Genomic DNA, 12,725 nt, shown 5'->3' with positions numbered 1-12,725 from the left:
GTCTGCCAAGCTTTGGGGCTGAAACTCACATTGCTCAGGCCCCACGTAACTCCTACCACAGGGGAGGTTGCCCTCTTCAGTGTGGCTCAGCCTCAAAAGCCTAGGGCACCCTTTTGCCACACAATCAACATTTAAACTTTGCAGAAACCCTCAGTTCCTGCACCCTCTCCAAGTCAATAGCACATGACCGTTCTGTGTATCTTATGGCCATTGTCTCAAACAAGCTCTCCCCTTCAGTTCACAGCTGGGTCATATCCAGCATGCCACACTGCTCCTGTGTGCATGAGACCAGACCCAGGGCTCCTCTCATATTAAACACTGAAGTACAGCAGTACAGTTCAGAGAAGGGAAAATAAACCAAGGAGCAAGGCAGCAACCTGTAACCAGAAAGAAAGGATAAGAACTATGATCAGAACCAAACTACAGAGTATGAGGCAAAAAAAGGGGCAGGCTGGCAGCAGAGAGCCATGCCTGTCATTAGAACCCCAAAAGTATGCATGAAATATTGCAGGGGAAAGGGAAAAATCTCTCCACAAAGCCTGATGAACAGTGCTGCAGCATCCCCTTTTCTAATAGTAGGATCATGCTGCACCACAAACTTCAGAGACAGCTCAAGAGCCCCCTTGTACCAACCTCCAGACAGGTTAGATAGAACCAGGATTACTGAAATCTTAAGCTGCAGAGGAGCCAAAGCAGCAGGAGACCGGACAGTTTAGGGCCAGCATCAGTGAAGCAAGAGATACCTGCTACCAGGCTCTCTTAGTTGGTGCTTCCTGCCAAATTGAAGCAGGGAAAAGACAGACTGCCAAACCAATTTCTTTTGTTAACTTGGGCTAAGCAATAAAAATGAAAACCTCAAACACACCAGGGAAGCATGCATACAGATAGGCTCCACCAGACTGAGGAGTGCTCAGATAGCACATGAGACATGGAGTTTACAGGGACAGCACAAACTACACTGTACCAGGCACACACAAAGGAGTGTTGTGGGATTTTTATTATTTTTTATCATTTTTGTGTGATTTTTTTTATACAGGCTAGCATTGTATTCTTTACTAAAGCTGCTGATTCTGCCACATAAACTAGAACAGAAATTTCTCATAAATTAAGTCAGTTCCCCTCCTTGTTAGTTCCCTGTCTGCCTCCCAACTGAACACCACTCTGGATTTGTGTTTGCAGAAAATATTCCCTGTACAAAATGTGGTGTGCAGCTACACTGTTCTGACTGAAGAATGAAGAAGCTAAGAGTCCACTGAACATTGGATTTTTTTTGCTGTACAATGTGGCCTGATGTGGAGCTGGTCCACCAAGCTGAGAGTTAACCGTAGAGATCGTCGTCATTGTCTTCGCTGTACACGTTGCCCCCGCTGCCACCTCCTGTGCCTTGGCTTGGACCGGCACCACCCTGGTTGCCTGATGGGAATCTGCATGCAGCAGCGCAGGACAGGAGAGAAGAGAAGCTGTTCAAAAGCCTCCTTGCAGCTCAGCACCATCCCCTCCCTCCATGCCAAACCCCAGTGACAAGTAGGACAGGCAGGAGGAATGGGATGAAACCTTACAGCAGATCATGCAAAAGGCTTATACGATTTCTGGCTATCACTTGTCCTGGCTAACCCAAAATGTTATTGTATTCCATATCTATCTATGCCCAAAGATTGTTACTGTCTCTTTAAGATGCTGTGGCCAGAAATGGAACTGTGGGGCTGGGGGATGCCTGGGCTTTTTGAGGTCAAGGCATGAAGGCAGAGCTCTCTCTTGCTTCTACTAGCAACAGTAGCAACACAAGAAGCTGCATTTTGCAATAAAAAACTGTTTCAGAGTGAATTTTGCCAGTCTGGGTTGGGGCACCGTTCTTTGGTGCTCAGAAGTCAGATTTTTTTCTCCCCCATCAATCACAACAGGAACCTGAGACAGCAGCACCAACACCAGTGGTTTGGAGGCTGCAATGCCAACACTGGCTGGATCCAGCCAGCTGAGGAAGAGGCAGAGAGAGAGGAAGCCTGCTGAGCCACCATGAGAGCCTATGTTAGCTCCCCAGCAGCATCAACTCTTTTTGGACAGAAATAGCTTTCCCAGATTTTGTTTTCCCCTGCTCTGGTTGTTCATTTGGGGAGGGGAAGGGGGGGGAGGAGGGCAGAGAGAGCTTTGGAACTGTGGAGGCTTGTTTGCCACGTTGATTCTTTTGTTCTCTCTCTCAAATGCATGGTCCAGAAAGAGGACTGCCATTTTGTCATTGTTCCATGAGACAATTAGGGGAACCTCGTCTGCATTTATGGGTGGAGATTAAACCATTTTGTCTTTGTTTCCCCACACGTGGTTGTCTGCGGAGGGCGCCATCTTCAGGGGGTTTACTCTGCCATTTTGAGTTTCTTCCTGAGGACTCTGAGATTTAGCAACTTTGTAACTAGTGATTATCACTGTTATTTTTTGCCTGTTGCTGTTTTAGTTTTTTAGTAAACTTTTATTTTTTCACTTATATATACTTGTGTTTGTCTCTTCTTATTGGTAGAAAGGGATTATTTAGAGCTATAAGGGGACGTAACTCATTTTAGAGTGTCCCCCTTAAATTGTCTTAAACCAAGACACTTGTGTTAAAGGAAAAAGGGTTATTGGACTTCAGGAGTACTAACAAAGCAGCTACAACCAACCTGCAGAACAGCCTATACCTGCCACACACTCAGCTTGCTGCTGTACATGCTGGGGAAAATGGGAAAATGTAGTGGAAGAGGAAATTTGTTACTCAGAATCCAGCAGAAAGCTGCCTCAATGTTCTGTTCTGGGGCTGAGCCACACTTCCCTTCTTATGTTTACCTGAAGCTGCCAAAGCCACGGCTCTGCTGTAGGGTCTGTGCAAACATCTCGTATTTCCTGATGTCGTTGTCACTGACAGAGCGGCGAGCAAAGCGCATGGCCTCCTCAAAGTGATCCCTGCGTATCTCAGGAACCGGGTCGTCCTCCTCCACCTCCTGCAGCAGGACACAAAGACCAGGTGAGCTGCATGCCCAAGCTCTGTGTCCCAACATCCACCCACAACCTCCCACTAGATCAGGAGGCTCCAACACCCACCAAAGCTGGAGCTGGAGAGAGACACTGTGGCAGACTAAGTCAGGACTGAAGCAGGGGCTGGCTGCCTGAGCAATGCTGACAGTGAGGTACCTCAGGAGGGCTTCATGCTCCCATTCCATGCTCTCTGCTGAGACCCCACTCATCACCAACCAATGATTATGAAGAGGAATGAATCCTGCCTCACCCACAGGCAGAGATGGGCTGCCTGTGTCATAAGTGGGGAAAGCTCGGAGTATCCCACTCACCATGGCAGAAGGGTTGGTCTGCCTCTCACGTTCTCGCCTGATCTCACTCTCAATGGATTCACGGATGGCCAGTTTGCAGGCACGCTGGCAAATTTCTGTCAGGTCAGCCCCCGAAAAGCCATTGGTCATCTTAGCTAGGAAATCCAGGTCAACGTCCTAGTGGAAAAAAACCCCAAACAAAACAACAAAAACAATAACAGCAAAACAAACAAAAAACATCCCCCAAGAGAGACCTGTCCTTTATACCTTACAGCCTCAGGTGACAAACAAGTGTCTTTAGATCTCATGGTATAAAGGTGCTGCCTCAACTTTGGGCAATTTTGAAAAGATGAACTGTTAAGGTTCTTGGTTTTGGTAAAAGTTAACCACACATAAAGGCAGGCCATACTCCCCACACACCCAGCAAGACCCTGGGAAGCAGCTCATAGAATCACAGAATGGTTTGGGTTGGAAGGGACCTCAAAGATCATCTAGTTCCAACCATCCTGCCATGGGCGGGGACACCTTCCACTAGACTAGGCTGCTCAGAGCCCTATCCAGTCTGGCCTTGAACACTTCCAGGGATGGGGCATCCACAACTTATCTGGGCAACCTGTGCCAGGGCCTCACCACCCTCACAATAAAAAATTTCTTCCTAGTATCCCATCTAACCCTGCCCTCTTTCAGTTTGAAGCCATTCACCCTTGTCCCATCAATACACACCCTGACAAAGAATCCCTCCCCATCTTTCCTGTAAGCCCCCTTTAGGTATTGGAAGGCTGCAATGAAGTCACTCCAGATCCTTCTCTTCTCCAGGCTGAACAGCCTTGGGTCTCTCAGTCTGTCTTCATAGCAGAGGAACTCCAGTCCCCTGATTATTTTCATGGCCTCCTCTGGACTTGCTCCAACAGGTCCATGTCCTTCCTATGCTGGGGGCCCCAGAGCTAGACACAGTACTCCAGGTGGGGGGGTATCATGAGAGTGGAGTAAAGGGGAAAAATGACTCTGCATTGTTTACCCTCAAGAAGAGGCAGGTTGTCTTGTGGATTTAGGATATGATTTACTCTGGTCTCAGCATTAGGAGTCTAATGAAACACCGTCAGACTAGAAATAGGAATGACACAGGCAGACCAAGACAACCAACCTGCTTCTTCCCTTCAACTGAGGGAGTAGTACTGCAACCTCCTCTGAAGCTTTCCTTCCCAACAGCACCTTAAAAGGTAAGCTTGGCATAAAATAGCTTGAGCTCTCACTTGACATCTGCTTTTCTCTGATTAACTATCAGCATTATCGCCTGCTCCCTATGCAAGGAACTCTTGCAACAATTCAGTTCAGCAACAATTACCTTCAGTAGTTCCTCTTCAGTTTCCATTTCCCACCTGTTTTCTACATTTACTTTTCTTTCAGAGTACAAGAATCTTTTCTATCTTGCCATAACAGGCTTTCCTGTTCCCGCACCATGGGCAGAACTCCACCGTGTGACAAAGACCTGCTGTGCTTACACACCAACACCTACCTTCATTTATATCTACTCTCAGAGCTCAAGCTTCCCCCTACTTCTTCACTTCCATCCTTAGGGGACTGAAGGTATCCCAGTTCTGGATTGCATGGAGCAGTCACCAGCCCTCTGCTCTATCCCCAGCTTGTGAGGAACATGTGCAGCTTGCAGCAAACCAAAGCCAGACAAAGTCAAAGCAGAGATCCTACCTTGGCAACTGGTGATTTCCTCAGATTTGCCTTAAGAATTGCAACCCGGGACTTCTCGTCAGGCAGGGGGATGTAGATGAGCTGATCCAGGCGGCCGGGGCGCAGGATGGCTGGGTCAATGATGTCTGGCCTGTTGGTGGCACCAATGATGAAGACATTTTTCTTGGTGGACATGCCATCCATCTCGGTCAAAATCTGGTTGATGACACGATCTGCAGCACCACCGCCATCACCGATATTCCCACCTCGGGCCTTGGCGATGGAGTCCAGCTCATCAAAGAAGAGCACACATGGGGCTGCTTGGCGAGCCTGCAAGAAGCAAATGAGAACAATTACTCCATGTTAATACCACTAGGCAAGGAGCACGCTGACTTTGCACTAAGCCTACCCTACATTTAAAGCAGCTTAGAGGAGTACACCAGAGCTCTGCTGCCACAAGGACAGCTTGGAGGAGTTGCTATGGAACAGTCTCCTGCCACACAAACACTCAAATTCTCCTGAACAACAAGCTGCATTTCCCCAAAGCTAAGAGCACTGTGAACAAGGCAGAAGGGTGGTAACTCCAATGACTAGACAAAAAGCTGGAGCCAATTTGCCTGGACCAGATCTCTCTCCAGGTTCTGGGGACATCAATTGGTTATTTAGTGTCTTGGGGTGACTTTATGATACTGTATCTCCTATTATCTGCTTTATGCCCAGAAATGGGTCCTGTAACTTTCAGCTGGGTCTGAGAGAAGGAGGGAATCTGGGGGAATTTTTTTGGCAGTGAATCACAAATTTTAAAAGAATTAGGAATTTTAGAAAAGTTAAAAATCTTAGCTAGAGATAGACTTTGCTGAAATTAGTTAATGATTAGGTTAGAAGCAGGATTTGAGATAATGAATCCCAATTTAGGTAACAAATTACTTGCCATTGTATGTTTGTTTAGTTGTGCTTAAAATGAGAAAAAGAGAAACTGATAAATAGACTTAGGAAGAACACAGACCTTACATCTGGAAACCCATTTAAAAGTCACGAAAGGAGGAAATTTGAGTTCTTCCAAATGTCATTTGTAATGTCAACCATTGTAAAGGTAGAAAGGTCAGAGTGAGGAAGAGTGGTTTTCCTTCATCTTTTGATGACCACTCATCAAAACGACCACCTCCTTAATTTAGGGAATCAACCACGCAGGCGTAATGACTTTTTAAACTCATTACCACCTATTTTAATACAAAGCGGGGAACATGAGGGGTTAGCATTATGAATATGTATTAGTATTTTGGATATTCAAGACTTTTGTAAATAAATAGACACTGGAATCTTTTGTCAACTTGCAGTGCATATTACGGGGGCTACCCCCGCACTAGCCTGATGCTGAATAAACATACATTCTCTAACTTTAAACTGTTAGAGGGTCTTTTTGTCCATCAACAGATTGATATTGATACTAGACCAATATTGATATTTTGGTAAATCAGCGGTCTGTATTCAAACACACATCCTTTGCTGTATTCTCTCAGGTGTGCTGTGCAGCACAAAGAGGGAGTATATCTTTGCTTTTAGCTAGCTTCTTTTTTGTTATCTGAGGTAAGAAGCTTTCCCGGGATTGCATACAGCTTCTCCATTGACTTCTGTGGCTTCTTCTGGAACTGTTCAGCTTTGCTCTGGTCCGAGAACAGACCAACACCGGGAGCCAGCAAGGAGGCTCTGGGATGTCACATTCCAGCTCCAGACCTCGGGAGGAGCCGAGCCACACCTACAGAAAGGACTCTGAATCCACCAGCTTTCTCCACAGTGAGAAGGTTTTAATATTTAACATTTTTTCCTGTGTCTGCGTGCACTCTGTGTGTGTTAAATAAACAGCTTTTTTCATTTTCATCCAAGAAATTCCTTTTGTATCAGTGGTGGGGGAGAGTGGTGGTTTGAAATAGCTTGGTTTTAGTTAAGAGAAAAAAACATCAGGAACGGAAGTAATTCTCTCTGTAAAGAACATTACAACTTCCTCTGTGCCTGGCAAAACCAATTGCTGGCTGGCTTTTAGAACTGATACACCAATTAGCCAATTAGAGAAGCTAGAACTGTCTCTATGAATACTATATTTAAGAAAGGAGAAACCACGAAAAGGTCTCTCTTATTTCCTGCTTTTTGCAAAAGAGTGGAGGCCCTTTCTCCCCCCCCCCCCCCTTCCCGGTAAGGCCGGGCCGAGCCCATGTGGCCCGGCTGCCAGCGGGAGGAGGGGAAGCCCAGGCCGCGGCGGCTGCTGAAATCCTGCCTCTTCTGAGCTCCGCCCACAGTCGTCGGGCAGGGCTGGCTCCGCTGGGCTCCGGGTCGGGCCGGGCCCCGTTCCAGCCGCAAGCTGCCGAGCCATCCTGCCGGGGGCTGTCCCGGCGCCACGGGGCACTGTGCGGCTGAGACCAGTGAGCAGCTCTGCAGTCTGCGCAGGAAGTGGCCCCGCGGCTGGAACTAAGAGCGGCCGAGGCCAGAAAACAGTCATGCGGCCGGAGCGGCTGCCACCATCCTAGCCAAGCCAGCGAGAGACTTTGCGTGCCTGTCTGCTTCTAATCTGCCGCACTGCAGACAAAAGGACAGAAAACAGTGGCCGGCACGGCTTGTGCGGTGCCGGGGAAGATCACATGACCAGCAGCAAGAGGCAGAACACGCAATTCCCCGATGCAGGGCCCGAACGAGATTAACCCCATCAGTGCTGTAAAATTCCACTTGAGAACAGATAAAACCTACAGACGCCAATCTTCTCCCGAGTCAGAGAAAAGGAAATGTGAAGGCACGTGAAGAAAACAACAGGGCGACACCAAGGTCAGTGAAGAAGGAGGGGCTGAAGCCCAGAAGAAAGGAGAGGAGATGCTTCGGTTTCGGAGCTGAAAACCTTTTGCAAGCCGAGGTGAGAATATAATAGACCAGATTATTTCCCTGTAATTCATAAAGCACAGGGGGGGATGCAGCGTTCATCCGCAGCTCAGAAGAGAACTAGAAAATATAGATGTTGAAAGAAGCTGTGATCTCACTTGAACAGAGAGAGAGAACCTTTGCTTTCACAAACAGAAGAGAACTTTTATTTTCAGAGATAGAACTTCTGCTTCTATAGTAGAACGGGTCATCCTTAAAATTATACCCCAGTAGCCAAAATGACCCTCGACAGCAGTTGTGCGAAAAACTGTAAGTCAATGGGAAGGATTTTCATGAAGCCAACAAGTTTTTACCGGGCGGACTGTTTAACCGTGCACTTAAAACCACGAGGAATTTTTCTTGTGGCATGACAAAAGAGACTCCTATCCTTAAATGAACTGAAGAAAGATTCTTTTTTAGAAGTGGTAAACTGACTGATAAACACAGGTTTTGTCTCTTTATGTTGGCAGTGAGAAGGAAAGAGGGGCTGGGGGGAGATAAATGTTCTAAAGGTTTATTTAGTTCTTATAATTCTTCTTTTAGTTCTGTTAATAAAGTTTTCTTTATAGCCTTTAAAATTTTGAGCCTGTTTTGCCCCTAAAGCATTTTCTCCTAATCCTTATCTCAACCCCATGAGCTTTAGCTTAACTGGTTGTTTTTTTCCCCTCCTCTGTTCCAATTATAGCAGAGGAAGATGAGTAGATGATTTTTGGGAATGCACTGGTGTCTGGCCAGTGGTCAACCCACTACAGGGAGGGACTGCCAAAACCTGCCTTCTTCAGAGGAGATGTTCCTTTCGTGACGTTTCCTCCTAAACTTGTCTCAAACCAAGACATTTAGGCACTTGAGTATCAGTAGGTAATGTCATTTATAACTATGTAGTTGTTGGCTTTTGCTATTATGTATTGGCTTTTACAAATTATTATTAATCAAAACAATTTTGATATAGTACAGTTTGTAATCACTTTAACTGATTTTGATATAGTATAATTTGTCAGCTTTTTATGGCCAATGCCCTGGCCCCTGTGTAGCTCGTATCCTCAGAACATCATTTATGGATGATATTTTAGTTTGTGGACAGTGTGATAAACACATGTTATAGTTTTGGCTTTCACAAATATTAAAGTGGATGCTATGTGTTATACATTATAATGTTAACTTTTGCAGAAGTAGCTGTAGTTGTGAAATAACTAATGTTTTTATTTTTGTAACTAACTGACAATAATGAAAATAACTCAGATATATTTGTGAAATAGCTGATGTTCATTTAAAGTACTTGTGGTTAACTTACAATAACGGAAATAGCTAAAACCATCAGCATGATCAGATAACATTTAAGGAACAAATGTAATGAGGATCCCTGCTACTGACCCTTCAACTATCCATAACTGTCACCTGCTGAAACCACAGAACAGGGGGCCGTTGTGAGGAAGTGACACACGACCCTCAAAACCACATCCACGATTACTGCACATACTCTAAAAAGGTGGGTCAGGGGTTGAACCAAGCTAAAGAATTCCCAGAACAGGTAAACGAGTTCAAACAAATGTCTGAATATGTATAATCTTTATGAATATGTATTTGACCAATGCAATGGAAAAAGTATGTAAGAGTTGCTATGGTTAGCCAGTGTGCCTCCAGCCGTTGGCAAGCTCCCAGTGCTGTTACTTTTGCTTTATTGATTTGTCCTTTATTATCCCTTATTAAACTTTTAAAAATTTTGAGAGTGGGGTTTTTCTCACAGATAAGAAATATCAAATGGAAGGGGGAAATCCAATCTGTCTTCAGCTACCTAATATGTAGAGTTATAGGGAAAAGGGAGCTATATCCTTCTTCAAAATGCACAGCAAAAGGATGAAAGACCAGAGATACAAATGACTGCAAAGAAAATTCCAGTTAGAAATAAGGGGGAAAAAAAAAATCTTCACAATGTGAGAGCTCAAACACTAGCACAGGGCTCAGAGAGGTCAGGGATTCTCCATCCTTAGCACATGTTCAGAACACAAGGTCCTTGTTGGAGGTTAGGATTTTTCCTTTTTTTTTTTTTTTTTTGTTTCTCTTATGGAATTTTGTCCCATTTGTTGCCAAGAGACTATAACTACCAATACTTAAGAGAGACAAAATATGTGGCTGGGAGGAGGGGGAAGGGTGCAGCTGGCTACTCTTACCTGAGGGGTTTTCTCTTTGGAAGGGCAAAGATACCCCGAGATTTTGGCCTGGGGGTGAGGGGCTGGGCTCAGCTCCTCTCCCTCTCTCTCCAGATCAGTGGGAACAGTCGAGCTGCTGTTATCACTGCCACTGCAGAGTCCAGCCTGTTACTGTTCTCTCCTACCATAAGTGAGGCTTTTGCTTGTTGAAAGAGCGACTGTTGCACTGAGACCTTATTAACACCCTACCTCGCTGGAAAGGACCCTCGCTGTCTATATACTCAGGTACCTCAGGGGAAAACCCGGGACCCCAAGCCCCTCACCCTCCAAGGGAGCCTCTCCCAGATGCATTTGGGAGCTGGGCTGCTGCTGCCCAGCTCCACTGTTTTTCTGTCACTGCTCTGGGGTTTTTGCTACACTGTAACCCAGCACTGTGCCTACCAGGACACCCCACAGCTCCTGCTACAGCTGCAGAGTTTGTGATGCATTTCGTTTGCTACCCTGGGTCTGCTCGCTTCTGCCGTTCCAGCTTGCTGCTTCCAAGGTTCCTGCTACAGCTCATTTTGCTATCTGGAGGGACACCAGGACCAACTGCCCTTGCATAAGTTTGTAAAGGAAGCCCCTTTTCCATCTCTTCCGCCGGCTGTGCCCGCCATTACCCACGTGAGAGAGACAGCTGAGCTCGTGCTACAGCACAAGAATTACTTCTGTGCCTGCAGCCACGACTGAATCATTGCACCTGCCCTGCCAGGAGCCAACAGTGCCCCTGCCGGCTGTAACCATAACTACACCAAAAGGGGAAAGTGCCTGACAGCTGAGAGAAGGCTGTTACTGGGTTTCTGGTTTTGTTTGTTGTTGCTGCCATTGTTGTTGTTTGTTTGCCTTGCTATACATATACATACTAGTAAAGAACTGTTATTCTTTTTCCCATATCTTTGCCTGAGAGCCCCTTAATTTCAAAGTTATAATAATTCAGAGGGAAGGAGGTCATATTTTCCATTCCAGGGGAGGTTCCCACCTTCCTTGGCAGACACCTGTCTTTCAAACCAAGACAGCCCTGAGCAATCTGATTGAATTTCCAAGCTACCTCCCTGCTCTGGACAAACAGCTGGACCAGATAGCCTCTGAGGTTCCCTCTCAACCTAAATTTTTCTCTCTCACTCTCTTCCCAACTTTGCTCTTTCAGCACCTTCCCTGACCACAGGAGTGAGGATTCCCAAGATAATCCATGCAGATAACCTCCTGGGATAGGAGGTCACACTATCTACAGGGAAACTGGGCAGTGGATGTGAGCTTCTTTACAAGCCATATATATTGCAGGACCAGAACAGAATAGAATAATTTCAGTTTGAAGTGACCTACAATGATCATTTAGTACAACTGCAGAAAAAGAACCCATAACATGCTTTAAAAATTTGTAGAAGGTGATGGCTAATGAGGTGTTGAAATAAATTCTCAGGGATGCAGAGAATATCTATACCATCCTAATGCTAGCCTCACTGCTAAGACACTGGGACATTTATAATCCTGTAATAACAGATACAAGTTCCAGTAGGAGAAAACCATCTAAATAGCTGTATTGCCAAAGAGAATTCATACACTAACATCAGAAAAGCAGCCTCTGCTCTTATTGCAAGCAGGGAAAACAAAACACACAAACAAGAACCAGGCCAGTAAGACAGGTGCAGTGCAGTTTGGGAGTACCTCAGCACAAACATAACATAAGGAGTAGAAGAAACACTTACTTTGTCAAAGATCTCACGCACATTGGCTTCAGACTCACCAAACCACATGGTGAGTAATTCCGGCCCCTTGATGGAAATGAAGTTTGCCTGGCATTCATTAGCAATGGCTTTGGCCAGGAGTGTCTTACCACAACCAGGTGGCCCATAGAACAGAACCCCTTTTGATGGGGTCATGCCAAATTTGAGGAATTTGTCTGGGTGTTCCACAGGATACTGAAAGAGAACAAAACAAACAAATAAAAACCTCTTAATATAAGCCAGAACAGGACTATATCTTAGAATCACATAATTGTTTGGGTTGGAAGGGACCTTCAAAAATCATCTAGTCCACAGGCAGGGACACCTTCCACTAGACTAGTTTTGTTTCTGCTCCTACCAGAAGCACTACCTGAGATGACTTGTGCAAAGCATTTGACAGTGTCCCACATGACATCCTGGGCTCTAATAACTAGAAAGATTGAGATTTGATGGGTGGACCACTCAGTGGATAAGGAATTGGCTGGATGGTCACTCTCAAAGAGTTGCAGTCAACAGTTCCAAGTGAAGACCAGTGAAAAGTGGTGTCCTCAGGGGTGAGTGTTGGGACTAGCACTATTTACCATCTTTGTCAGTGACATGGACAGTGGGATTGAGTGCACCCTCAGCAAGTTTGCCAACGACACTGAGCTGTGTGGTGCAGTCAACACGCTGGAGGGAAGGAATGACATCCAGAGGGACCTGGACAGGCTTGAGAGGTAGGTCTGTGCAAACCTCATGAAGTTCAACAAGGCCAAGTGCAAGGTCCTGCACCTGGGTCAAGGCAATCCCCAGCACAAGTACAGGCTAGACAGAAAGTGCATTGAGAGCAGCTCTGCCAAGAAGGACTTGGGGGTGGTGGTTGATGAGAAGCTCAACACAAGCCGGCAATCTGCACTCGCAGCCTAGAAACCAACAGTGTCTTGGGCTGCATCAAA

General features: G+C 45.9%; 1 protein-coding gene and 1 long non-coding RNA gene across 3 annotated transcripts in view; one reads left to right on the top strand and one right to left on the bottom strand.

Moving 5' to 3' along the window:
• Positions 1-979: 979 nt before the first annotated feature.
• The window catches only part of LOC131591975 (transitional endoplasmic reticulum ATPase), a 71,681-nt gene continuing 59,935 nt past the window's right edge, over positions 980-12,725 (bottom strand). For both annotated transcript variants that reach the window (XM_058863142.1, XM_058863143.1), the window contains 5 exons: positions 11,773-11,985; positions 4,998-5,306; positions 3,312-3,467; positions 2,812-2,966; positions 980-1,424 (listed from right to left, as the gene is read on the bottom strand). In XM_058863142.1, the coding sequence (XP_058719125.1) occupies positions 1,319-1,424; positions 2,812-2,966; positions 3,312-3,467; positions 4,998-5,306; positions 11,773-11,985 (939 nt within the window). In that variant the 3' untranslated portion in view covers positions 980-1,318. The remainder of the gene's footprint in view (positions 1,425-2,811; positions 2,967-3,311; positions 3,468-4,997; positions 5,307-11,772; positions 11,986-12,725) is intronic.
• Positions 5,313-11,765, top strand: LOC131591983 (uncharacterized). The gene is made up of 3 exons (XR_009280498.1): positions 5,313-9,366; positions 10,142-10,312; positions 10,472-11,765. It is a non-coding gene; the product is annotated as an uncharacterized LOC131591983 (long non-coding RNA).

Source organism: Poecile atricapillus, chromosome W (genome assembly GCF_030490865.1).
Source record: "Poecile atricapillus isolate bPoeAtr1 chromosome W, bPoeAtr1.hap1, whole genome shotgun sequence".
Taxonomy (NCBI): Eukaryota; Metazoa; Chordata; class Aves; order Passeriformes; family Paridae; genus Poecile; species Poecile atricapillus.
Note: the sequence above shows the minus strand (reverse complement) of the source record. Positions and strands in the feature narration are given on the sequence as shown.